This window comes from Podarcis cretensis, assembly GCF_951804945.1.
Source record: "Podarcis cretensis genome assembly, chromosome: 6".
Classification (NCBI taxonomy): domain Eukaryota; kingdom Metazoa; phylum Chordata; class Lepidosauria; order Squamata; family Lacertidae; genus Podarcis; species Podarcis cretensis.
Genome location: NC_137175.1, coordinates 50,918,800 through 50,946,607, shown reverse-complemented (window position 1 = coordinate 50,946,607; position 27,808 = coordinate 50,918,800). Strand labels below are relative to the sequence as shown.

Below are 27,808 nucleotides of genomic sequence, written 5' to 3'. Positions count from 1 at the left end.
TTGATCAGAGTGAGAAATACCCATATACATTATTTCTGATTTGGATTCATTGGTTTTGAATCTGGCCACTTTACCATACTTTCTTAGTTCTTCCATTATTACAGGATTTGCAGTTTTTACTGAATGGTATTGTTGAAAGGAAACAGCAAGGGCCAGCTTCTGTTCTCTTGGTGCCTTGACCTGAGCATCGTCCTTTCTGGAGCTTTAGGATTTAGGTACGCCTTAGCTGCTAGTTCCAGGTCAATGTTTTGCCACATCTTTATTTCAAAATTACTACAAAGGAAGTAATCCTGCATAATGCTGCCTCCGTAATTTGAAGCATTGCCCTCTTGTATTGAGCAAGTCATCACATACTTTTTTGTGGTTTCACAACTGGTTCTACGGCGTGTGACATTGTTACTTTAACAAACATGTTTTGGGTGGTACCTTTGCCCCCTCATTGTTTTCACACAGAATAAATTTCTTACCTTGGCTCGATCTGCATGTTTCTAAAGCTGCATGAAATAACTGGTATAATGTAATGGTTGAATGGGGGCTATAGGGTGGGATGTTTCCAGCTTTCCTTTCATTTTTATTTTCTTCTCATTTATAGCCTATTCCAAAAGTCACCCACACAATTAACATCAATCTATACAAGAATTCAGTCAAATCACAAATTAAAGAACACTTTGTGACTAACTAGTAACCAGCATAATTCCTAGAGAACAAATGTTATATCGTCTCGTAGCCAAGTGCCAGCCAGCAGCCTCAGTGATGCACCCTAGACCAATTGCAGTTTCTGAATACTCTTCAAATAAAGCCCTATGTGGGACACATCGTGGTAGGCCAACATTGAGTTCACCAGTACTTGGGTCACAGACTCCAGGTTCTTGTTTCCAGAGGTTGCAGCTTGCATAGAAGGGCAAGTCTGAGGAAAGCATTCTTGGCCACAGATATCACCTGTGCATCTGTGCACAGTCCGGTCGAAGAATACCCCCAAGACACAGGCGTGATCTTTCAGGGGAGAAATAGGGAACCGGCCACTCTCAAGATGTTATTAGAATGTAACTGAACTGTCTCACCTGCATAGCCAGCGGTCAGGGATGATGGGTGTTTTAGTCCACAACATCTGGAGGACCACAGGTTCCCCACCCCTCCTTTAGGAGGTATGCGACTCATAAATCTCAACACAGCCCCAAACTAACTAAATCATTTTCTCTCAGACTCCTAGCTGAATTATGAGAACTGTATCTTTTTATTCAAAATTAAAATAAAACATATTATTCATAAACATATCATCCTTATTCCCCCCCATTTTCCTCCCTCCCCCCACCCTCCCACACAACCCATCTCCCAGCTTCCCTCTGTTCCAGTCTTTGATTTCTCTAATAATGCTGTTTTCTGCATGTTACACAGTTGTATAGATCCTCAAACTATTTAACTGATTATTATCAAGAAAAAGTTTGTGAATGTTAATTCAAAGCCAGCCAAGGAGTCCAGTTCAGTTTGTTGCATCTTCAAATACTTTGTAAAGGGTTCCCATTCATCTTTAAAGTCACAGTTATCCTTGTCCCGTAGCTTATATGTCAGTTTTGCCAGTTCTGCATAGTCCATCAATTTTTCTTGCCATGATTCTTTAGTTGGGGTTTCTTCAGTCTTCCATCCTTGTGCTATTAGATAATTGGTAGGTATATAAATGCTAATACAGTTGTACCTTGGTTCTCGAATGGAATCCGTTCTGGAACTCTGTTCGACTTCCAAAAATGCTCAAAAACCAAGGCGTGGCTTCCAATTGGCTTCCTACACTCAATCAGAAGCTGCGTAAGCTGCGTTGGATGTTTGGCTTCCAAAAAAAGTTCGCAAACCGGAACACGGCATTTGGGAGCCAAAACGTTTGAAGCACAAGGCATTCGAAAACCAAGGTACGACTACATATTTGGCAGCTGGCTCTGCTATTGCTATCACAGTTCCCACAGGCCAAGCACTATCTTGTTGTCTTTTTGCTTTTTGGATTTGTGTCCATCAGAGTGGTGATGCCATACTTCACAATAATGCCATAGCAATAAACAATAGCAGTCACTTCCTAAGCACTCCCAGCCACTGACAGAGCTACAGGCAACTCTGTGTGAGAGCAGAAAATGAGGGCAAAGCTTGATTTCACAAAGAAACAGCCAGTGTATTGTGTAACCAGAAAAATCACTGCTAGGACAATGCTCTTTCTGTGCTTCCAAGCTACCCTACAAATCAGGAGCCTTTTCAGTTCCAGGTCTAAGAGCAGCAAAAATACAAAACCCTTTCTCTTCATGATTTGCCCCAGAAGGCAGTGCTCAGACCTTCCTACTTTTACTTTTCTCAAAGACAGTATCACAAACAGCACCAGATTTAGGGTGGTGCAGGCAGTTCCTATGCACAGGGCGCCAAGCTAAGGGGGCGCAAATTAGTAATACCGAGAAGATCCATAAAAAAGCAACTGTACCATTGTACAGTTACTGTGAAATTAAGAAATATTTGGTGGGGTGGGGCGGGTTTCCTTGCTCAGGGCACCATATTACCAAAGTCCGCCCCTGTCACAAGTCAGCAGTAAAGAATGCTGTAACATATGATAGTCCATGACTTTTAAAATTTGAGAAATGCTTCAAGTCTCTTTCTAAGCTGGAACACTACAGAAATCACACCTACCTCAGAGAGATGGATAATATTGAATTGTTCACTGTCACGGCAAGTGTGCCCATGGACTAGAGCTCTAACCCAACTTATTCCTGCTGGATCTTCTTGTAAGTGTGTGCATCAGTGGTGGCAAATGCAAAGTGAAGCCCCCCAGTGACACCTCCAGACACATCCTGAGCCCTGCTTTGACCTCCAGTTCTTCTCCTTTGTCCCCCAGGCCTCAAGAGTGAAGGTGGCAGCAGACCCAGAGGGAAGTCCACATTCACCTTAGGAGCACCTGTTTTGCTGTCATAAGGCTTTATTACTTCTGATATACACCTTCATTGCATCTCATAAGGTTGCCAGGGTGACCTCAGGAGTTCTTTATGATGAATTTCAAGTTGGAGCTTGTCAAGAGCTATTTGGTTTTGTACTAATGCGCCAGGAGTGTTAGCACACAGTAATTCCATGGTGAAAGATCAAGAATGGGTCACCATGGGTGACATTAAAGGAGTGAATTTGTTTGCCCATTTTTCCAGGCCTTGAGCTCCGAAAGGGATTTGAGAAATTGTCTAGAGATAGTATAGATAATTTTTGGAATGGTTAGCCTCAGCTATTCCCTGCCCATTTAACGTTCCATTGTTATCCAGAACACTTTTTAAAGAATTAAACAGAAGGGGGGTATGTGGGTGGTATAGATTGGTCACATCACAATATCATTTCAAAATGGTTACTGCCACACCTCCCTGTGCTGTGGACCTGTACAATGGGTGGCAAGGTAGCTGAGGCTTCCTATTTAGCTGAATAAATGAATAAGTATCATTGTTGGCTATTGCTTGAGTCATTTTTATGATAATTTCAAGGAGGCATAGCAATAGCATCACTTTAACTCTGGCAATACGGCCAAGCCAAGATAATGTGAGCTTGGTTCACTTTTTAATTTTAGAGAAAGCTGATAAAATAATTATTTTGCTTCACAATGTGTAGAAGCAATTTTGATCAAACCATTTTGAGTGACCATCAACTTAAATAGGTAACCCTATATATAGAATATTCCTGCTTCTTGTGGAACTGTGGTGTAGGAGTGAAAATTCTGTCTGCCACAGGCAAAGATCTTGAAGAAATGTTTGGCAAATGTTCCTAATTTTTGCATTGAGGAGAGAGGTAATTGAGAATCAACAGGGACACATTTTCCCTATCTCCCAACAGAGGTCATCATACTGTGCGACCAAAGCAGTTTCTGTGCCAAAACCAGGCCTAAACCCTCAGTTGAAATGGGTCAAGAACATCAGTTTCTTCCAAGAGCACCTGGATCTGGTCTGTGACCACCCACACATGACCTTGCCCAAGAACGGGAACATGGCAGCTGGCTGGTAATTACTTAGATTTTCTGGATCCAGGGAGGGTGCATTATGAAACAAAATGTGCAGATACTCTTTTAAACAGCTACTTAAGAAGTTTTTTGGGGGGAAACTGTGTAGGTGAAGAAGCATGGAAATCCATCTCAGCCATGGCCATTAACTAAAGTGAGTCCACTCAGGTTGAAAGTTAGCTAAATGCAACCCATTATCATTATTATCACCTTTTTCTTTGCTGGTCCAAGTTGTTTATTGGGGAGGTTCCATTTCAGAGGTGTCCTCTTTATGATCACCTATTCCTCCTGCATGGACCACAGCAGGGATTGCTCCCAATTTGTTTGGGGCAGGGAAACCACAGTGCAAAGGCAGAGACATCACACTAGTCTGGGCTAATATTGATGAATTACTACTCTGGTGAGTTTTAAAAAACATTTTTGTGTGTGTTTTTTCCTTGTAGTTATGTTCTTTTCTATTCCATAAAAAAAGGGGGGGGGACAACAACAAAAAAACCAAACCAGGAAACTTTCCAGCCATCAGAAAGTATGTCTGTTTATTAGTGACTATGGGCTAGCTATAGTAATTCAAAATTATTTCTAGATTCGGTTATCTTTTATTATTTAGTTGTAAGCGCTGTGGGTTAAAGCCTCAGCGCCTAGGGCTTGCCGATCGAAAGGTCGGCGGTTCGAATCCCTGCGGCGGGGTGCGCTCCCGCTGCTCGGTCCCAGCGCCTGCCAACCTAGCAGTTCGAAAGCACCTCCGGGTGCAAGTAGATAAATAGGGACCGCTTACCAGCGGGAAGGTAAACGGCGTTTCCGTGTGCGGCTCTGGCTCTGGCCAGAGCAGCGATGTCACGCTGGCCACGTGACCCGGAAGTGTCTCCGGACAGCGCTGGCCCCTGGCCTCTTAAGTGAGATGGGCGCACAACCCCAGAGTCTGTCAAGACTGGCCCGTTTGGGCAGGGGTACCTTTACCTTTTAATCTATAGCAGCACACCAGCAATAGGCAACATAATAACCAATATTTTTTTCAAACTTTTATTGTATGCAACAACACAATTGAATAGATTTTCTTCATTTGAACCATTTTATGTTCCTGAAGCTTTTCTTTTTCTATTCTTTTGGAGTGGCAGCCATTTTGTGTTAGGCAACACCCCCTGGCAGCAGCCATTTTGTGACTGGCATTGTTGGCATCTTTTTCAAATTCCATATGTGTTCCCAGATCCAAAAAAGGTTGGTGACAGTGATAAATGAGAATATGTTTATAGTTTTCAGTTCTTGTCCATAATGTCAGAATATATGTGACAGAGGAGATAGCATCCTGAATTGTGTCAGTGTGAAAGCTGGTTAGTTTAATCCTGCTCTTGTGCAACCCAGACCCTGGGACTGTGTCCGAATGTAGGGGTCAATTATGTTGTTCCCTGGATTTATGACAGAGACCGGCAGTTTACCCACATGGTGTTTATTCACTTTTTAAAATGTGTTTATTATTATTTGCATTATCAAAAACAGGAACAGAGAGCATATTTAACCTCTCCCCCTCTCCTCCCCCGTCCCACTTACAACTTTGTATACTCACATGGTGTTTTGTTGAGATTGCCTTCAGAATAAATAGTGAGTGAATATAAATAATCATTTACCAAGTAGTACCAGTGTGGACGTTATCACTAGTTGTTTGTACTGTCCTGCCAAGTAGTGAGTTTTATCAATCACTTGTTCGATATCTTATCAGTTTCAGAAGTATGGTACGGTTATCTTCACGATTTAGCAGGACAATGTATCTTTATTGTTAGATCTGCTTTATGCCTACTTGCTTGTGGTTAATATGGGGTGGTAGTGGAGGATAGTCAATATTTTCATCATATAAGTTGGAAGATGAGTTCAATCTTCAAAATTTATAACTATAACTATGCATTGTTTACCTTACAGGGTGAGAATGATCAGCCAAGTGCCCCACTTAGTGTGGCTTTTGGTGCAGCAAATGCTGACAACGTGATGCATAAATGATGTTTCAACTTTAACATTCAAAAGGGAACCCATGTGTGGGATCTCTTTTATTTATTCATTTTATTAAATTTGGAAACCGCCCTTCCTTTGAAGATCACAGGGCGGTTCACCACATTAAAATACAAAATATTTGTTTTCGGAACAGTTCAAAGTACTAATTACCTTTAAAGTCCTAAGTGGCTTAGGACCAGGTTACTTGGAGAACCATCCTCTCCAATATAAACCTGCCCATATATTAAGATCTTCTCTGCATCCCACCATCTTAGGTAAATTTCTTAGGAATGTGCTAAGGGTTGTCTTCCTGGAGGCGCATTTAAACCCCTCTAATGGCTTTTCACTAGTATACATTGTTCTTCTGGCAGGACTTTGACCTAATCAGCTGATTATTTTTCACTCTGCTGCATGATTGTTTTTGGTCTTTAGCTCACATTTGGCCAACCTGCAGGCCGTATGCAGCCCTGGCTGCTTTCTGTGCGGTCTATCAAGCAGTGCAGAGTTCCCAATGTAGGCGAAATTGTTCTTTCATGTAGATGTGAATGAATGGTTCCCAGTATACAAAAGCATGTGGCCCTCAAAGCCAAAAAGATTGTCTACTCTTTTTTGTTTATTTTAGCTGGATAATGGTTTTACCTTTTCCTTTTATACTCCAATATGTGATCTTATTTTGTTGTAATATTAGTTCCATTGTTGTGCTATCATGTTTTGATTATAAGGAGGCTCTGCAACATTCTATTTCTATGGTGTTCCTATTAACAATATTGTACGGGAGGATTGAAACATCATTGGGCCCGTAAAGAGATGAGTGCAAAGAAATTTGCAATCAAGTTGTGTATTTTCAGCAACTGCAGAGTCAACTATGTTTTTAAACGGAACATTAAAAAGGTAAAGGGACCCCTGACCATTAGGTCCAGTCGTGACCGACTCTAGGGTTGCGGCTCTCATCTCGCTTTATTGGCCGAGGAAGCCGGTGTACAGCTTCCGGGTCATGTGGCCAGAATGACTAAGCCGCTTCTGTCGAACCAGAGGAGCACACGGAAATGCCGTTTACCCTCCTGCCGGAGCGGTACCTATTTATCTACTTGCACTTTGACATGCTTTCGAACTGCTAGGTTGGCAGGAGCAGGGAACCAGCAACAGGAGCTCACTCCATCGCGGGGATTCGAACTGCAGACCTTCTGATCAGCAAGTCCTAGGCTCTGTAGTTTAACCCACAACGCCACCTGCGTCCCAAATTGAACATTACCTGTCAACATATACTTCATGTGGAAGCTGGAACTTGCATCTGTAAATGTCAGACACAGGCTGTTTGATTCTTTTTCCTGTGCCTCTAACTGGCCAAATTATTGAAGTAAGTTTTGTGGAATCTACTGGACATTTCCTGTGTAGATTGACAGTTGATATGTGTGAAAGGGTCTTTTTCATTGCAAATACCCAGCTGGTAGAACTCTCTGCCCAATGAGATCTGACTAGCCCTTCTCCTTGATATTATTCTTTGAAGATGTTTTTGTTCTTGCAGGTTTTTCACTTTGCCAATAAATGGTTTGTGTGTAGGTATAATTGGGACGAATACAGGAGTGCCTGGTGTGCTCTGGTCCATTGGGTCATGAAGAGTCGGACGCGACTAAACAACAACAAATATTTGGGGCAGTGCTACTGTTTTTCACTTGGTTGATTCATCAAACTTATTCTTAAAGTATTAATGTTGACTGCCCTGGATATTCTTTAGAGATGGAAAGGCGGGGTAAAAAATTGAATAGTTAAAATAATGATGAAAATATTCCTTTAAAAAAAAAATAATATCCCAGGACTTCTTAGCAAGCTCCTTCCAGATCATGGCTGATCAGAGGGGGTCCTACGGACTTAGAGCTCAACAGGGCTCCTCAGATTTAGACCCTTGATGATTTTTAGGCATTTTAAAAAGTTTCATAACTTGTATCACGTTTTGGTACGATGTGGCACAAAACATCTCATCTAGAAAAGTGTTACTGATTAATAATAATAATAAATCAAATCGTGTCGCTTCTTGGGGGGGGGGTGTTTGCCTTCTTTTGTTTTCTTCATGTTTTATTTTTTATGAAGGCTTAGGAGCCTCAGAAGCTGGAAATAGCTGGGGCCTCTCATTTTAGTGGGAGTAAATGTTGCCAAAGAAAGCTTCTCTACCGAGAGAAGACCACGGCCTGGTGGCAGGGCGGGGCGGGGGTAATCGCTCCTCTTTTGCCGCCCTGCTCTAAGAGTCCTCCGTTTCCTTCCTGACATTTATTTAAAAAAAAACAAAAAACAAATCGAGTCACTTGAGTTAGTAGCGTGCGTCACACCTAGCGTAGCTCTCGCCCCAAGGAAGCGAGTAAACATGCACAAGGACGGAGCGGCAGAGGTCTTCAAGACCTTGAAGCGGGTGCGGCGGGTGCAGGAGGAGCAGCCCTGCCAGCTGCGCTCAGTAGTTCTGCAACAAGTGCACTAAGCACAGTCTGGCCCTCGGGGAGCGCCTGCAGCCAAATCCGAGGGCGAGAGGGAGGCCTCACAGCCCCCTCCCTCCCCCCCCCAACCAACCACCTCCGCCCTCCAGCTTGGCGGCCTCTCTACCCGGCGAGCGCGCCTTCCTACGGGGCGAGCAAGACGACTGGCTCCTCCTCAGTGAGGTAGCTTGTAGTCAGCGCCGCTCTGCCAATCACCGGCAGCGGAGCGCTCGGGGCGGCCCCCTTTAACTCTGGGGTGACTCCGAAGCGGGTCTTCAGAGGAGGAAATAGTAGCCGTGCAAGCAGCTCTCAGGGACGCGCCGGTTCTTTCCTCGTCCTCAGGCGGGTGAGTCGTCGGGCCGCTCTCCGACGGAGGCTGAGGGAGGGCGCTGAGGGGGCATCTCCCGAGTCCCGAAGGCGCCGGGGACCGGTATCCGGCTTCACGCGCTTCTGCCTTCCTCCGTTGCCTGCCAGCCAGCCACGCCCTGTTAGCTCGGGCCCCGGCGCTTCGCCTGCCAGGCGTCGGGACGGCAGAGAGCCGCGTCCGGCAGCCCTTTTCTTTGCGGTTTCGCAGAGCCGACGGGGAAAGCGGCTTCCTTCCTTTTGGTTAGCGGCGCCTGACAGAGGCCGCGCAGGGCGTCTCGGCAACTTTTGACAGGAGTAACTCCTGGGCCTCAAGAGAGGCAGGAGCGCCGCTTGCTTAGCTCCCCCGGCCGTGGGCCAAGGAAGCTTCCCTCCCGCCTTTCCCCAGAGACAGCAGCGCCTGCCTTCGGGGTGGAACGAGGAGGGGAAATAATTTTTCCCAGGAGCGGCCGCCAAGCCTCAGCGGCGAGAGGGATGTAAGCGCTGCAGGGTAGTTTCGAGGGGCTCCGCGCTCGTTTTTGCGGAAGGCTAAACCTTGGGGTCGGTTACTGTGGTAGGGGCCAAAAGGAGGCCTTTACGTCGCCTCGAGGTTTGAGCGAGGCTTCGGATGCCTCTGAAGGGTGAGGTTTTAGCTTAACTAAAAAGCGCAGAAACTGAAAGTGGCGAGGCAAGTTAATGTGGGAATCGAGACTTCTGTTAGGGGTGCCTGTAGCTGAATTTAGCTGATCTCTATGTCACTTCTGCTTCTTCTCTCTTAAACACTTGTCTATCCTTTTAGCTTTTGTGCTTTGCTGTCAAATTTGCTTCCAGAGATGATGGAACTAGTTGCACCTGCAAAGAATGAAATTAAGCTGATTCTGTAAGAGAAACCAGTTGCGCCACAAATCCATCCCCTCAAGTGATCCTGTTGCACAAACTGTACTATGTAGCTAATTACATAAATTTGGGATAGAAATAAGAATAAGGTGTAGGTAGAGCAGTTTACAGCCCTCATTCACTTAGGAGAGGAAGATAAATGATGGGTATAACTTGTGACCATCCCCTTCCCTGCCCCTTACTTCCAATGGAGTAGTTTTCTAGTTACCCTATACAGCCTCCACCCAAGCCTTGTTCCAAAGAATTAAGCGTAACAGGATTAAATAAGCTTTTACAGTATTTTTGTTTATGCAGCAAAACATTGCATTCTGAAGATCTTTCAAACCCAGGAGATTACTGTACTAACTGCTTTTAGTTACTTTTCATAGATCTGACAAGTCACGCCACAGGCGCACAGTGTGATGTCACTCAGTAGCTTGGTGCCTTGGATGCCATCTTGGCTTGAAAGATTAGGTGCCAGCATCAACCTTCTAAGAATCTTGGCAATTTTGATTTTTAACATGTTCAAAATCATGACTTTTTTTTAAAAAAAAAATCAAACTTATTTTTAGGCATAACAGTTTTTCCTGCCTTATAGCTTAAAAACGTTCCTGCTGTGTCCTGCAACACCTGAGATCTTGTGTCTTACTCTCTTACATCATTCCCTGTAACTATTATTTAAAACACAATGAAAAGTAGTTAGTGGATACCTTGTAGTAAGTAGAGAAATAGTGGACTGTTAACCCTGGCTCTGGTAGCTCTTTTTTTGCTCAGTTAGTGCATGCCAAGTAGCATCTGCTCCAAACAGGCCCTATACTTGCAAAATAGGAATACTGAAGATGTCTTCTTCTTTGGTGACCCCTTGTAGCTGAGTAAGATTGTCTTCCATGAACACAGTCTTACAGTGAGTCTGTAAGTGACTGGAGGAAAATTCTGGATCCACACATCCTTCCACAATGGGGACATAGGTTTCCGGGTGGGAGGCAATCATGGTGAGGGTTTGCCAAATTTGCCTTCCTCTTAGCTCGTTTCTCGGTTTTGCCCTGAGTTTGTGCTTCTTCAAAGTTCATGACACCTTTGGTAAAGGCTGTTCTCCAACTGGAGAACTCGCAGACCAGTGTTTCCCAGTTATTAGTGCTTATGCTACATTTTTAAAGATTTGCATTGAGAGTGTCTTTAAACCTCTTTTGTTGTCCAACAAAAGACTGAAGATGAGAGAAGACAGCAGTGATTTTTTGTGTGTGTGCGCGCTTGCGTGCACACACACACACACACACACACACACACAAAAGATCTCCATTCCACTTAAATGCACAGTTAAATAAATGGTTGTCCCCTGTTAAACCCTTCTAGAGTGTCACAGGGTATAGGCCTTAGATCTTCTGGCAAGGAAAGGCCACGAGTTAATAGGAACATAGGTCCATCTAGTTCACTACACTGACTGACAATGGCTTTTCAGAGCTTCAATCCTACTTGGAGATTTCAGGAATTGGACCTGAGACATTTTGCATGCAAAATGTATGCTCTGCTGAGCAAGCCCTTTCCTCTTACATCTGCAGGGGAAGGCTGATGGCTTCTTCAGTGGCTACCAAGCAGCTGTAGGCATTTAAAAGCACCAGACAGGTGCTTTTTGATGATAAATTTTTTTTGAGAAAGATGTGCAAGACAACATGTTGCATCTAGTTTAGAAGAATGCATGCAAGCTCCCTGATCTGCCTACATGTGCAACTCTTGTTAGATTGGAGTTGAATTTCAAAAGCAAGCTTTGTGATTGCATATCTTAAAATGTTTTATCCTAGCATACACTGTAAAAATACCGTATTTACTTGAATCTAATGCTCAACTTCGTTGGCCAAATTATGTTGCGAAAATTAAGGTGTGTATTAGATTAGATGACTCATTTACATTTGCCAGCAAGTACTTTTTATGATTTCAAGGTTCTGAAAAATGAGGTGTGCATTAGATTCGATGGTGCATTAGATCTGAGTAAATACGGTATAACCCCTGCCTGGTGTTGGAGACCCTGTATACTAATTGGAAGAGAAAGGTGTCATCATTAGGCCACCCTCTTCGCCATGTCTTGCCCCCATCCAGGAGAGCTGCTGAGCCCTGCTAGGCTGTCTGTTTTCTCCCTGTCTGGTGGAGCTTTGATTTTTTGGGAAGGGAAGTTGCTCCCTGGCAGAGTAGCTGCTTCCAGATGGTGCCAAGTTCAGTCCAGGTAGGGCTAGAGGTGTCACCCTCCTTGCCTGAAACTGGAGAACCATTGCTGCCTGTCAGTGTTGACACTCCTGAGCTAGATGGATTAATGTGTCTGACTCAGTAGAGCTCATCCTATATATAAGGCATTAGGCAGCTTTCTGTGTCCCTATTTAAACCAGCCTTTAATTAAAAGCCATGAGAACCAGCATCTTGCATTATTTTTAAGGGAGGAGCCATAGCTCAGTGGGAGAGCATCTGCTTTGCATGCAGAAGGTCCCAGATTCAACCTCTGGCAGCATCTCCAGGTAGGCCCCTATCTGAAGCCTTGAGGAGCTGCTGCCAGTCAGTGTAGACAGTACTGAGCTAGATGGACCAGTAGTCTGACTCAGGAGGGAGCATCCTATGTATTTTTTCCTCCTAATCCTCCAAAACCACCTAGCAGTCCCACCCCCCTTTAATTATTTCATAAAATGCATACACACTGGCTGGTAAACTTAGTGGCCTGCAGCAATTCTGAGGCATCCACTTGTTTGCCACCCAGGGCACCTTAACTCAAGACACTGATTTAGGCGGGCACCCTGGATTGTTTCATGGGCACATTTGAACAATGTGCTGTATGAATGAGACAGGTGGGTGCAGCATCAACACTTAAATTTTATTGAATAAAACAATAAATTTTATTGATTTATAGCCCATCTTTTCCTCTGAGGAGCTCAAGGTGGTATGCATAGTCCTCATTTTAACTCTCACAAAACCCTGCAGGGTTGGTTAGGCTAAGAGATGGTGACTCACCCAATAGTACCCAGTGAAGTGAGTAGAGATTTGAACCACTTGGGTGGAGTTGGCATGCAAAGCAGTTGCTCAATATCACTGACCTACAGCCTTTCCCAACACCTTTCCCAACACCTCTGGGAGGCTTTCAGTGGGAGAAGAGCTTACTTCAAACCCTACCTGTGAGCCCAAACTCTGTTCCTGCAACACAAGGGGTTGGACCAGAACAGGCATAGGCAAACATGGCCCTCCAGATGCTTTGGGACTACAACTCCCATCATCCCTGACCACTGGTCCTGTTAGCTAGGGATAATGGGAGTTGTAGTCCCAAAGCATCTGGAGGGCCAAGTTTGCCTATGCCTGGACTAGATGACGCTTGGTGTACCTTCCAACGCTTCAGTTATATGATTCTAGGTTTGTTTCTGGCTGTTACCCAAAGGTAACGTAACCTGAGGGTCCACTGTACTATGTAGATAGTAATTATTTATGTAAAGCAGTCTTATATTGCATGTTAGTAATAAAAAAAAGACTCCCTGGATAGTAGTTTAGAAGTGACCAAACAGTCTCTGCCCTCAGGCTTACAATCTAAAAGAAACTAGGAGGGAGCAGCAAAAATTTAAAAATTGGACAGTGTTTCTTAGTTACAGAATTCTTGTAATGACCTGCCAGAATTTAAAGACTTGAAGGAGACCTCTTCCTAATTTGTCAAGAAAAATGAAAATGTGATTATATCAGTAACTGCACCAGGCCAATTAGAGACAATATGTCTAAATCCAAAGTACAGTAATATAAACCCTACCATTGACTTTATTATGACTTGCTGTGTACTTATAAATGTCACACTGAATATGTTATCTTTTTTGGGTTACTAGACTTTCTGCCACTCACCCTGATTCACAATAGAACACAGCTAGCTACATAGCTAGGCTGGTTTGGTGTTGCATGTATGGTATAGGTTTTATCTCTACGTGTCTGTAGCAGCTTCCTTCCAGACGTGGCAATTCTTTCCTTATTGGCTTTCTGCCTTGCCTGTCTTCAGTGTTCTAGGTGAGTGCATGGAATGTACTTGTGGGAAATGCTGCTGTTACTGGCACACTGCCATGCTGGACCAACACCTTACAGTGGTACCTTGGGTTACAAACACCTCGGGTTACAAACACTTTGGGTTACAGACTCCGTTAACCCGGAAGTAGTACATTGGGTTAAGAACTTTACCTTAGGATCAGAACAGAAATTGTGCAGTGGCAGCAGGAGGCCCCATTAGCTAAAGTGGTACCTCAGATTAAGAACAGTTTCAGGTTAAGAACGGACCTCCGGAACGAATTAAGTTCATAATTAGAGGTACCACTGTACTTGGGTCAGAGAAGCATAACTCCAATTCTGTGTAAAGAGCTGCACTGGATTTAGAGTAGTGCATGTAGTTCCCCTGCACAAGGCACCAAGCCAAGGGGGGCACAATATAATATTAATAGCAATACATTTATTTATATGGGTACTTAACTGAGAAGATTCATTAAAAAAGCAACTGTACCAGAAGGAATTATTGTGGAAATATGAAATATGGGGTGGGGGGACCAAATTTTGTCCTTGCTCAGGGCGCCATATTAACAAATTTTGCTGCTGGGAAGAGAAGTTAAATCAAAATCAAGCTTGCATTTAAAATAATTATTATTCACAAATCTTTCCCTGGTTCATCTAATGTTTAGTACCACTAATAACAACCACGTAGGTATCAATCTAACTTGGCCGCCACCATTTGCTGTCCCCACCCTACCTGCAGTCTCTGGTGAAACTGATTAAATTGAGGCTGGGTGGGTAAAATTATGTATATAAAATTAAAGTAGCAGTGTACAGGTGAAACAAGCTTGGTTTAAGGAGCCACTTAGGCACCTAGCTTATGTATCTTTAGTTTTTAACACTGGCTGAAACAAATAGTAAATGGTTCATATGACATGAATATGATTTACAGATTCTAGCATCTTTTTAGAGACTAATTTATGCCTGCAAAGTATACTTTAAAGTTATGAAATGAGCTACATATGCAATAGAAAGGTATGAATGAATAAGGAGGAAAGGCGCCAGAGTTGCTCCTGTGGTGCCATTTGGTCTAGGGCCAGTCTTGCTACTGCCCATGTCTGCATTGCTATCTAGAAGAAACATAACATGACTGGGGACACTAGGAAGCAGGACTCGAAAATATATTTTCTCTGTGCTAGTGTAAAATTTATTGATGGCTGGGATTTTTCTCTCTCCCGTCTGCTATTAGGCTTGCCATATTTTGAAGATCAAAAAAGGGGACACATTACTGACTTCTACTTTTAACTATCGATCGCTGTGATGGCTCTCATTTTACATACCCATAAAAGAGTATGTGTCCTGGAAAAAGAGGACATATGGCAACCTTAATATGTGGCTTTGGGGCCTGGTTACCATGATCATGCATTCTCATCAAGCAGACTCATGGATGATTCATGTTACAAGAGCATCCCATCAGAGGCTACCCCTGAGTCATGGGCCTACTTTATTTCACCTGGAGGTCTATAATGAGTTTGACTTTGGATGTGTGTTAACTTTCATCTGCCTACAGTATTCTAGCTAGTCTGCTTCCTACCTGCAGCACTGGAGGACTGCAGATTCCCCATCCCTTCCATAATGGATATCTGTGTATGGAGGGAAAGAGGCATGTTTTGTGGCATTTGCCTGTTCTCTCTCCTTATCTGAAACATTATTAAGTAGAGAGCCTTATTTGCGTACAGCTTGGCTCTCAAGGCTATAAGAGTTTGAACTGCTCAGCAGCAGTTAGTTTCTCTGAATAATTTTGCCTTAGGGCAGGCAAGATCTCTGTCTAAACCAAGCCTGGATTATCACCCGGGAAACGCATGTGACTTTAATTAATGACATTGTCCATGAGTTTTAGCTGGGAGGAGGAGAGTGAGTATAGTTACAAGTGGCTGCCATATCAAGGTGGAGAACTAGTGGACTCTTGAGGTGAAAGCAACCTTGATTGGCTTCTGCTGGTAGAGCCAGTGCTACTTATTCCTGTTTGTGCTTGGGAATTCCCCCTGACAATTGATGAGAACAATAACTTTCCTTTAGGTGTGACCTTGCAACTTTTCACTGAGTTGGAGAATACAAAATAATAGTATCCTATTCCTAAAAGGCTGTGAATACTAGCCAAAATTATAATGACCAGGCTGGAGAGGGAAAGTCATGCCTGAAAATGGTGAAGGAAATGCATGGTGTGACCCAGGAGTGCTGAATGGTGGCCTCCATTGGAAGTAATTTTGATTTATTTAGTAAATATATAAACTTTAATTTTAGTTCAAGATTCCCATAGGATATGTTACGTTTTGAGGTTAGGATGACTTCCTGAGCCTTGAGATGTAAATCTGTTGGGTCAGAGAAATAAGAAGATTGGGAGAGTTGTATGAGAAATTGGTGTCTGGAAAGTCTTCAGTAAATGCATTTCTGTCTCCTTCGTAAATAAATTTTTGTAGGCTTGTTTCCTGAGTGTGTCTATTTGGGAACCACAAATATGAGCCAGATAGCTGCTTAAGGAGGTGTATATTTCCAATGCCATAAGGTTCGTCTGCCTCCTTTGGTGTACATAGTGGGGAGCCATGGCTTGCTAATAAGTACAGTAGACCCTTGGGTTATGTTACTCTCGAGCAACATAAACTTCGGGTTGCGAAAGCGGCAAATCTGGAAGTATTTTTCCGGGTTTTGCCGCTCGCCCATGTGCAGAAGCGCTCTATCGCGCTGCGCATGTGCACAGAAGCAGTGTCTCTGGATACGGATTTTTCGGGGTGCGTACGGACCCTTGGAACGAATTAAATTCATATCCAGAGGGTCCACTGTAGTGGCATGTTAAATCTCAAAGGGGCATGTGGCTTGAATAGACAACTGAGCCACACATACTCCTGCCTTGTAACCTTCAGGCCTCCCAAATGGCCACTGCAGTTATCTTTTGACCTTCAAGTATTTTTGTAGTTTACTATGGCTGTCTGGACCTGTTCTGGCCCCTTTCTATAGCCTGTTTGGATTTTTAACACAGCCTGCAACACATTAGAGAACTAAGGGAAGTCTCTTAAGGGCTTATTCTAAGAAATGCTATTAAACAGAAGTATCAGCCTTTTGGATATATGATTGGGCTTGTTCAATGGCAGACGTGTGTTTAGTGACCAGATTGATCATTAGGATTTATAGGAATAATATGTGGGCTTTTGACACCTCTCTGTGTCAGTGTTGCTTTTCCAGGGCTGCCTTTTCCCTATTGCTCTGGATATTTGTGCAGCCCCTTGGCAGGCCAATCATAGGAGCATTCCAGTTCCCTCCCCCATCTCTGCATCAATATGCTATTGAGAGATTCCTCCCTGCTCCCATGTGGGTGGCAGTACCAGGCACAACACTTCTATACAAGACACTAATGTGGGTGCAGGGCTTTGTGTTGTTGGCTATGGAACGTCTGTGGGTTGGAGATGCAACAAAGCTATGGGCCTGACAGGATGTATCAGAGAGTTGCCAGGCCCCTGTTTGCAGAGGTGGGTGGAGCTGGAATCCACATATGAAAATTTGCAGCAGTACAAGTAGAGACACAAATGAACTTAATCCCAATGTGTGTGTCTAGTTAATCTCTATGGATTCCCACTGGGAAGCACATGGTGGATATAATTCCTGTTGAATTATAGCCATGATCCCTTTCATTTGTAGTCACAGCTCAGAGGGATGATTCCTATCCTCCTTGATGGTGTCCTGACCCTTGCTCTTTGATCATCTCACTTGCTTTGTTTTTTTGTTTTTTTGTTTTTGAGAACCTCGTTTTTTTTACTGAGTAGGAGGATTATCTCAACTGAAGCACTTCTCTCCCCTAGGCCCTGGTTGGGAATCTGTTTTAAGACCCCTCACAGCAACCTGCCAGAATGCAGTTGGGGCAGATTCCTACCTTGGCTGTCCTTCCAGTCTGACCTGATAACTTTGTTATGCAGTGGACAGAGGTGGATGGTACTTGGACAATACAATATGGTCATATTTTGTATGGTAACGGGTTTCTGAGATTTTTGCAGTCCTCCCTGCATTTTCCCATTTACTCAAGGGATAAGGAAGACTGTGCTGTATTTTCTGTCTGACTATACAAAACAGTTGCTCTTAAGGCTACTGTGGGGCTGGGCTGCTGCTGTGTGAGCAGGTGCCGAGCTGAATTCACTCCTTCTCCCAAACAGGCTGAGCAGGTTGGGCCAATATAGGATAGAGGAAAAACAGCAATTCCTGCATCATTTCTGTGCATTGCTGATTTGGCAAGCCTTGGTGCTATGCTTAGGGCCTGCCAGACTTGGGACTTAACCTTCAATCATATGATCATCAAGGCATAGGAAAACCTAGCTATTTTAACATATTAATGAGCAGTGCCCATTTCATCAAAGAGAGAAAGTTAAAAGGTACTTCAAGGTCTATTCATTCACTACTGAGATATAAGCAGTGTTTGGTTCCTCTTCTTGAAAGCTTTCCATTCTGACTGGTAATTAAAAAAACTAAGAAGTGGTGCTTGAATTTTTCATCTCTTCTCTTCTAGTCTCTCTTCCTTTATTTATTTATTAATTTTCTATACCACCCTTCTTCAGAGAATCACAGGGCAGTTTACAATATAAAAACAGAAAAATACGTAACATAGTAACAAACAAAAACAATAACCCTGCCCCCATAGTTTAAAAGGCCTTATACAGTGATCTGTGCGGGATGCACGTCCACAACCCACAGTGGTACGTCTGCATGCACACGGGTTGCAATTTGGTGCTTCTGCGCATGTGCAAAACACAATTTAGCGCTTCTGCGCATGCGCGACTGCCATAACCTGGAAGTAACCCGTTCCGGTACTTCTGGGTTTCGGCGGTCCGTAACCCGAAAAAGCGCAACCTGAAGCGTCTGTAACCTGAGGTATGACTGTATAATTTAATTAGTCAAAGAACTGGGAGAAGAGGAATGCTTTCCCTTGGGAGAATATTCCATGGATGGGAGAGTCACTGCAGAAAAGGTCTATGTTGCCTCCCTCCAGACCTCTCATGGAGTAGGCACACAAAGAAGGGCCCTGAATTATGATCTCAGGGTCTGGGTGAGTTCATATAGAGAGAGGCAGTTGTAGAGGCATTGATGTCCTGAACCGTTTAAGACTTTATACTGTAGGTCAAAACCAGCACTTTCAAACTCACTGGAAACTGGGCCTGGAAATTCACTGGCAGCCTGTGCAGTCATGCCAGGATTGGCGTAATATATTCAAATCATCCTGCCCTGGGTGAGCGCTTAGTGTCACAGCTTCTTTTGGATTGTATGCCTGGGGGCAGAGTCTGCCTTATCACAGTCATATGCAAGCCTCTGTGGAGAGAGGAATGCTTTAAATGATTATAGTTTGGAATGCCCATATACTGTGCCTGGGTAGTTGTTGTGACCTCCTGTCTCTGGGAAATACAATACAGTGGTACCTTGAGTTACAGACGCTTCAGGTTACAGACTCCGCTAACCCAGAAATAGTACCTCAGGTTAAGAATTTTGCTTCAAGATGAGAACAGAAATCGGGCAGGGGTGGCGCAGCAGCAGCGGGAGGCCCCATTAGCTAAAGTGGTACCTCAGGTTAAGAACAGTTTCAGGTTAAGAGCGGACCTCCAGAACGAATTAAGTTCTTAACCCGAGGTACCACTGTACTGAGAGGTGTGCTTCAGGTGCTCAGAGGAATACTTAGATTGCCTAGGCAAGAGTCATATTCTACAATAGCCAGGACCTTTTTGCTCTGTGAACTTCCTGGTTCTCATAAAGGTGGTTGTGCTGAATTGTAACCATGTAGATGATGTGTAAGGGTAATATATTCAGAAATGCCCCTTAGGCACCTCTGCAACTCCTTGTCCATCCTCTCTGGCTACATTTTCCAGCTATTAGAGTATCAACTATCATGTTGGAGATTGGAAAGAACAACTACCAATATCAGGCATGGTTTGCTTACCACAATTATTCTACCTGTGCTGCAATTAAGGGCTTTTCTTTCATCTTCCTGGTTGATTTCCCAATTTAAGGGGAGTGAAGAGTAGAATCTGTGGCTTGTTGGGATGTGTTTCTCTTACCTCTGGGCTTTTCCTGCTCACTAGCTCTCAGCTTCTGCAAGGAACAATGGGTCAGCTACCTCAGAATGTTGTTATCCCTAATTCCCTTGCTATGCCTGTTGTATGATGGGTTTTTGTGCACTTTAGTACTATTTCCCTCTTCCTGCACTAGCAGCAGTGTCTGGGGCTTACTCTTGGTAAACCTAGTAAGATTATGGGGATTAGCTAGGTTTTTACCAGGCATGTGTTAGGCCTTCGTAGCACCTTTCAAACTTGGGTCAGTTAGCAAAGTGGGAGAGAGACATATTTTTCAGGACCTGATTAGAGTTTTTCTTAATTTATTGACCCCGCTTATGAGGCTTGTCAGTATCTTTTGGACTTCCTGCAGCACTTGCTTCTTGCCCCCTGAGTCTTTGGTTGGACTATTTGTATAGGATTGAAGAAGCAAAAGATACCGAACCCTAGCTGCTTGAACATCTGTGGGTGTAACTTGGAAACTATAGGAAAATATGGCTAGAGATGATTAATCAAATCTAGCATCATTCAATCATTTTATATTTGACTAAACAAACAAATAAATTATTATGATCCCCTTGTAAACATGAGTGTTCCTGGTTGGCTACTGCCCTTCCTGGGTTAACTTTTCCATTTATTCTGCTTATAAGCTTGACTTCTTCATACACTGATTCTGTTAGGCAGGGTGGGGAGTCCATGGTGGAAAAACTATTGCCTTTAATTCCCTGACAGCTTACTACGAACACTGTGGAAAGTGGGGTGGGAGGAGCTCTTGATTTCTTTTCTCTCCCTATTGACTTCAATGGGAGAAGCTGAGGTAACTCTGGCTTTACATCAGGGAAATGAGAAGGCCTGGGATTCGGTGTCTGAAGTCTCTCCCCAACTCCCCCCCGCCCCCTAATTTCTGACCTTCCTACTGCTGGAATGGTAGTGGAGCTGTGCCACACTACACTGGTGAGGAGCCTCCCCCTCTGTCTGCAGGCCTCCTTTGCAATAGAGAAGGAAGTCTTTACAATTATTGTTAATTTAATCAGTCTTTAACTATTCATATATCTTTCTAACAATAGATTGTTCACTTGGTTTATGGGTATTTTTCCAAGCTTTGACAGCAATAATCCTGCAGTGATTATCATATGTAGAATCTGGATTTTGTATGGTTATAGGGGTCTAATAAGCAGATCAGAGGGTCTAATGGAATTTCAAGAGGCAAACATTCAACCTTTCTTTTCCTCTTTGGTGGGGGTACATCAAAGCGAAGAGTGAGCCTGAAGTTCTAATGAAAACCTTTAAAAATCTCTAGGTGCTATTGCTGTTTGATAATCCTACATTTGTTTCTTTTATTCTTTATTCACTTTTATTTTAAATTGTTCTTTGAACTCTCCAATTTGCAGTCCCTTGTATGATGCAGGCATGGACAGTTGTTCTTGGCAATCACCTTCCTTTTTTCATACAATCAGTTGTACTACTTTCAACTTTTTAGAGTTTCTGTAGTTAGACCATTAAACTTTCCTTGCTGTCTTTAAACCTACTCCAGACTTTAGGGGCAACAAGCTTTGTGTGTGCATATGTGTTAGTGGACCTGAATTGAAATAACAGATGTGATCTTCTGCAACCTGATACATGGGTTTTGCTGAGGCTGCGCTGTTGGCCATGCAAATATCCTGTAGCCATCTTGGGGTGCAGGAATCGAGCATCTTTTACATGGGGCCAGAAGCAAGAGGATGTTCTGTGAATCGGCACAACAAGCCAATTCCTTAAAATCTTTTAAAAGCTGGGCAAGTAGGGCTTCTATGACAGAACTGGCCTTCACCATTTGAGTCTAGTTGGCATGTGTGTTGCTTTCCTAATCTACGACTTCAGAGAAGTTTGTTCTGTGCCTGCTGGTGAAAGAACATTTTGAAAAAGGCGTTTCCTTTTTCTTGGGTAATCCAGGGCTGCCTGTCATTTTGCACCGAGTGGGGGGAGGTGCATTGTGCTGCAGTTCATGCAGAGCATTATTGGGGATGTGCTTGTGACTTGTACAGCATGTGCTTGGAGTGATTCTAAACTACAATTGTAGGATGGGGAAGAGTGGCTGTTATAGAGAGATGCTTGTGCCTGATTAAACAGTTTATTCCTATATCTGTATAGGCATGCATTTTCCTGCAAATGCTTTTTGTGCAGAGCTCAAGAGGCACAGAATTCCCAAAATCATACTGCCTAATAGCAAGAAGTGTTTAGGATCATGTGATCTCTCATTTTTCAGCTCTGTAGCTGGTCATATGAGGAGGGCCAAGTTGGCAGTTGGAAGATTCTGAGAGGAAGTGATTGGATTGCTTACTTCATTAAAATAGTTGACAGTTCTGTGCAGGATGGGGAGCAGTGCTATTGAAGCATTGCATGACTGGACCTGCAGATAATTCAAGTACTATTGGTGTGACTCACTCTTTCTTTCTTGTGCAGAACAGCTGAACTACTGTTACCATGGACTCACTGGTGAACATGTATCAAGACTTCATAAAGAAAGCAGGTGAGTTTGGCTTACTCAGCCAAAGTGACCCACTGGGGCCTCAAGAAGAGAAGTAGTCAACTTTCTGGCTGCCTTACAGATGCTACCTCCCCTGCCCCAGGTTAAACAAAAGCTTGAGGGTCCCGGTGTGACTCAAACACTTAACTTATCCTGCCCTAGATGCATAGGGCTGCTGATAAAATAACAGAGGGAGTGTTGTTGGGCACAGTGCATACCTCTGAACAGTTCACTTTTCCCTTCAGACCCACGGATTTCTTCGTATCCACTTATGGGCTCACCTTTTCCTATGACGGGCATCTTGTTGGGTTATATCTACTTTGTACTGTCATTGGGGCCACGCATCATGGCCAACCGGAAACCTCTGAACCTCAGGAAGTTCATGATTGTCTATAACTCCTCCATGGTAGCACTGTCGCTCTACATAGTCTATGAGGTAAGTATCTCCTAGATAGATTAGCTCTAGCAGCCATTGGTGGGATGTGGCCGTTACTGCTTGTGGTGCATCCCCAGTGTCTGTTTCAAACTCCTTCCTACCCTGGCATATGTAAAGCTTTATGGGGTTAAGAGGTTTTGGGGTGGGATGCACCTAATGGATCCTGATAACGGAAACCATTTGTGCAATGGGCCTTTGGTCTGGTTACATTAAGGTGTTAATGTTCATGCAGGGTGTGGTTTTTTTATGAGGATGCTAATTTCCATGAATAAACTCTTTCACTCTTCCTATCAGGAATTGTTCACATGATGACCTAGAAGTGTAGCAAGGCTATGCTTAACAGACAATGTACAAGTTTCTACTAGCTGTAATTTACTTAAATATATCAGCTGGCCATAATCGTGCAACAGTTGTCTAGTGTCTCCATTGTAGCCTTTTATACAGAATGGTACATACATGTGACTTGGGAATTGCACAACCCCTTCCCAGTAAATATGTTTTCTCTGTCAGTGTTTATGTGATGGAGTGCATCATTCTTACTGGTATTCCATTTTCTTAAAGCTGGCAGGGGTAGCATTACCTGCTCAGGTCAATAGTCAGGAGAATTATCTTAAGAAGTGCCTCTTCTTTAAAAGTGTTAAGTTACAAATTAAGTCTATTGGACTTGCATTGTAGCAGCTGGATGTACAAGGGCATTGCTGGACAAAACTACATACATAAGCTGATTTTTAAAACTATAAATATGGGGAGATAAAGTGTATGTATATATAAGTCAGTATGCAGAATTACATCAGAGTTAGTTATTTACAACACCACCTAACCAGGTGGGGATTATTGAAGAAGCAGAGCTAGCACCCCATCCACCTAATTGTTGAGCATGGTGGCTGCAACAGAAGTTGGGGTGGGGTATTGTGGCAGCATGGAGCTGGTGCAGCAATCAGACCCGGATTGGGCCCAGTGCTATTAGCACATGATAGGGGCAGGGCTGTCCCAGCACCATCCCTGCAAAGCCTTGTTTGGGGGCTTTCTGTAGACTGCTGCCAGCAGCCCTTCTGCCTGCCCATTCAATGGGCAGAAAGAGGAACGCTATGCCAGCAGTGACACTGGTGTTACTCTGCAGGTGGTGGCTTATGGAGGCTGGCAGCCCTGGATGAAGGGACACCGCTCCAGTATGCGCACACACAACACAGCGCAAAAGGGATTTGGATTGCTGTGACAGCTGAAAATTCCACAGGGTTTTGTTCCAATGGTTGCTCATAGAAGTGCCTAGAAGAGAGATTTGCATGGCAGAGAAGCTGTATGACATGTTCCTTGTACAACCTTCCATTTCGGCACTAGCTTGGTAGCCATTGGTGACCTAAGAGTTCTATGCAGATGAATGAATGGACTGCTGGTGGCTGCTAAGGAAGGAAAGCTTGTCCCTCAGCTTTGTCTGTCCTCCTCCAGCCTGTTTGATAGCAAGCTACTTTTATTTATTTTATTTTAATTTTCCTGCTAATAGGATAGTTGCCTGCATTTTAATGTTGACCATAGAGAAGAAGCGTCTCTTTCTCTTCAGTGAGCATGGAAACGTAGCTGATTAGCCTCTTATAAAACTAGTAACAAAAATTTTAGGCTTGTAATTTTTGTGGGTATGTTTACAAAGCTGAGCTGGTGAATGTAGTATCATTGAGAAGTATCTGAATGGTGGCTCCTTGTTGCAGTTCCTTATGTCAGGCTGGTTGACTGGTTACACTTGGAGGTGTGACCCTGTGGACCAATCCCAGAATCCCATGGCCCTTCGGGTAAGTTCTTTCATTCTTTCAACCCCATATCTTGTCTCACATCCCCCCATGTGTGAGAGTGTTCTTATTGCTTTTTTAATGTAGGCACAAGCTTGGCAAATGTTGCAATTCTGTGGTGGGATTACTTCAAGAGGAGAAATGGGGATTCAGAAGGAAGAAAAAAATGAGGCTAGAAAAGTAGGGTGGAGCTTTATGTTTTGATGACTAGGATTTCTGACATTGCTCTTTCTTGGTAGATGGTCCATGTAGCCTGGGTCTTCATCATCTCCAAGTACATTGAACTGCTTGACACAGTAAGTGCTTGTTTTTTGAGGCCTACAGTATCTTGTTTGGAGCAGAAATGGGTATGGCTACACATTTGTATTGGCCTTAACAACACTTACCAGATGTGGTCAGACAGGCCTACTTATTCTGACATGGATCATTTGTGCAAATTAATGGTGACTAACGTTTATATTCTACTAACACTAGTAGGTATTTCATTGGGATAGGGTGGTTTTTGTTCATTTTCTTACAGTATGTACAGTTGATATTTATTAGCTCACTGAAGATGATTGGATTGTCACTATTTGGAGTCTGCAATGGTGCTTCCTCTCTTTTATACATTCTGGAGTAATGGCCCACTGGCCAAAATGAAAAGCCCATCTCACTCTAATCTCTTGCTTCCAGGTGATCTTCATCCTAAGAAAGAAGAATGAACAGGTGACCTTCCTGCATGTGTTCCACCATTCAGTGCTTCCCTGGAGCTGGTGGTGGGGTGCCAAATTTGGCCCAGGTGAGATTTAGGGAAGGCATGTATTCTCTCTCTCTCTCTCTCTCTCTCTCTCTCTCTCTCTCTCTGTGTGTGTGTGTGTGTGTGTGTGTGTAAATTCTGTTAACATTTAATTGATTTTTAATGGGCCTATCTATGCTTTTAGCTGTTTCTATTTTATCTGTAAGCCACCTTGAGTCTCTGCATGGTGAAAGATGATGGTGATGAATTTTTAACTTTTGGAATAAAGTACAGAGATTTTAGAATGGTAAAAGTTAATATTGTATAATTTTTATATCAAAGGTTCTCAACTTTTTGGGGCCTGGGGGCTCATTTGGAAATCTAAATTTGTCGTGGGCACTTCAAAATAGCATTTCACAGAATACTAACTGGAGATGATTAGGACCCCCCCCCCCCAAAAAAAAAAGCCCCACAAAGACAACAATAACAAACATTTCTGACTTCTTTTACTCTATTACCACCATAACCACCATATTCGTGGTCCCTGATGTTCCAGAATAATTCCTTTCTGGTCTTGCTATATGTATGTAGGACTTGGTCATATCTCAGCTCTTCCTTTACCATTTGAATTTAATCTTTCTCTTATTTGTTGGCCTGCAGGAGGAATGGGCTCATTTCATGCTTTAGTGAACTCGATAGTACATGTGGTGATGTACTTTTACTATGCGCTGTCAGCTGCAGGGCCTGCCTATCAAAAGTACCTGTGGTGGAAGAAGCACATCACTGCCATTCAACTGGTGAGTAGGAAAGGGAAAGGACCAGGCCACTCATGCCAACAACTCCCAACTTTGGATGGTACAACCAGCCTGGGACATTGGTCTGACTTATTTCCTTTCTCTTGGCAAGAGCTACAGGAACTTATTTAGCAATTGTTTCCTGTGCTAGACTTTCTGTGTTCTCCCTCTCCCAGCTTGAACTACCTGTCCCTAGGGCTGTCTATTTCCTCCTGTGGGTAGGGGAACGGGATATAGCTGCCTTCTTTACTCCATAACTTTCTCTTGCCTCCACTCACAGTTGCAGTTTGTGCTCGTCTCCATCCACGTCTCCCAGTACTACTTCATGCCCAGCTGTGACTACCAGTACCCAATCTTCATCCACCTCATCTGGATTTACGGCGTTATCTTCTTCCTCCTCTTCTCCAACTTCTGGTACCATTCGTACACCAGAGGCAAGCGTCTGCCCAAGGTCCTGACACAACCTCAGCAGAATGGCTTTCATGAGAATGGTGCCATTTCTAACGGCAAAGCCAAAGCCAACTAGGAGGTGGGTGGGATCAAGGTGTCTCGGACCAACCGAACCCATGTCTGGGCCCATTAGCAAGACCAAGTGCCTAAAGACTGTTGTCTTGCAGTTCCAAGCCACCTTCCCAACTGCTCTGTATCCCTCACACCTGGCCTTCAGCTGTCCCAGGGGAGAGAGGCTGCTTGGGCTGTTGGTGCTGGTTTTAGCCTAAGGTCTTCAAAGTGCCTGTGTCTGCCCTGGGCTGGGCTCCCTCCAGAGCTGGACCAAAGCAGAACTCTGCCAGATGGGACACACCTTTCCATTTAGTTCTATGTACTCCATGTGATCCAGGTGGGAATTTTGTTCCTCTGCTTTCCCTAAGTTTGTGTTGCCCGCTGTTCATTCTCTTTACCCCATTGGAGCCCTGCCATTCATACTTGAATGTGAGTGGTCCCTTGTTGCTGTGGGTCTGACTCCCCCAGAGAGATCTATTCCTGCTCTGTATGCAGGTGGGGTGCTATAGGCCAAGGGCTTCATTCTTGCTGCCTTGGCTGGCCTCAGTGTTCATCCCTCCACATAACTCCCCAGTTTTTGGTTGCTCTGATCCCACAACCTTAGCAATAACTCTGGGCTCTTGCTCCCCATGGGTTGATGACCACAGATACTTTTGCTGCACTGAAGCCCAGGGAGAAGGACCTTTTTCCAGCTTGCATGCTGTTGCTCTGTGTGCCTTTTTATTATTATTACTGGATCTGCTCCAAGGAGCAGACGCTCCCTGTATTCTAAGCCTTGGGGAGGACTCAGGAGAGGTGCCTCCCTTCTACCTGAGTTTCTCCCTTGTATTCACAGAAATAAATGGACAGAAAGAGAGTAGTGATTCTTGTTCTTGATTTCAAGGCTTTGGACCCATGACTGGTCAGGCTTGGGTGAGAAGAACAAACATTTCCATGGGCCATATTGACTATAAAACAGATGTTGACATTCAGTTCCAATAAGGTGCTCCCCTTCAGTCACCTTGTGCCTTAGTTGGGGTTAGTTTAAGGAGTGGGGATAACTGAAAAATTCAGATCAAAAACCTATGAAGTATTGTAGTGGCCACGTTCTGGCTTGCCCAGTGTAGTGTCATGCCTCAGGTGACTTCTGCTAGAGGACCACGACTTGAGCAAAGCTAACTTTGCTCAAAGGTTTTGTGCATTTGTTTCCTAGGCTCCTTTCTTTTCTCCCTGCCATGCTGAATGCATATTCTCCTTTCCTTACATGGAAAGTTTTAGGCCAGCTGCCTTTCTGTTTTTTACTGATTTATGTTCTTGCCCAAGCTCCAGCTGCTGTGAAATATCCTGTGCCTGAAGAAGCCCTATT

At 43.8% G+C, this 27,808-nt stretch overlaps 1 protein-coding gene across 3 annotated transcripts; it reads left to right on the top strand.

The window, feature by feature from the left end:
• The first annotated feature begins 5,131 nt into the window (after positions 1-5,131).
• ELOVL1 (ELOVL fatty acid elongase 1) lies at positions 5,132-27,319 on the top strand. Of its 3 annotated transcripts, none has more exons than XM_079980526.1 (8): positions 5,132-5,212; positions 22,173-22,239; positions 22,482-22,672; positions 24,376-24,456; positions 24,693-24,749; positions 25,126-25,231; positions 25,829-25,965; positions 26,243-27,319. In XM_079980526.1, the coding sequence occupies exons 2-8, from the start codon at positions 22,194-22,196 to the stop codon at positions 26,486-26,488; spliced, it is 864 nt and encodes a 287-aa protein (XP_079836652.1). In that variant the 5' UTR covers positions 5,132-5,212; positions 22,173-22,193; the 3' UTR covers positions 26,489-27,319. The 3 variants fall into 3 exon arrangements, with proteins under 3 accessions (XP_079836652.1, XP_079836651.1, XP_079836653.1); XM_079980525.1 differs by lacking the exon at positions 5,132-5,212 and adding an exon at positions 8,634-8,788; XM_079980527.1 differs by lacking the exon at positions 5,132-5,212 and adding an exon at positions 8,645-8,788 and having other exon boundaries at positions 22,178-22,239.
• The last annotated feature ends 489 nt before the right edge of the window (positions 27,320-27,808 follow it).

What these genes read in the sequence shown, in the direction of transcription:
- ELOVL1 (XM_079980526.1), top strand. Translation starts at nt 22,194, where the DNA reads ATGGACTCACTGGTGAACATGTATCAAGACTTCATAAAGAAAGCAG. An exon ending in AGACTTCATAAAGAAAGCAG is followed by an intron (nt 22,240 to 22,481) that starts GTGAGTTTGGCT and finishes TTTTCCCTTCAG; the next exon opens with ACCCACGGATTTCTTCGTAT. An exon ending in GGGTGCCAAATTTGGCCCAG is followed by an intron (nt 25,232 to 25,828) that starts GTGAGATTTAGG and finishes GTTGGCCTGCAG; the next exon opens with GAGGAATGGGCTCATTTCAT.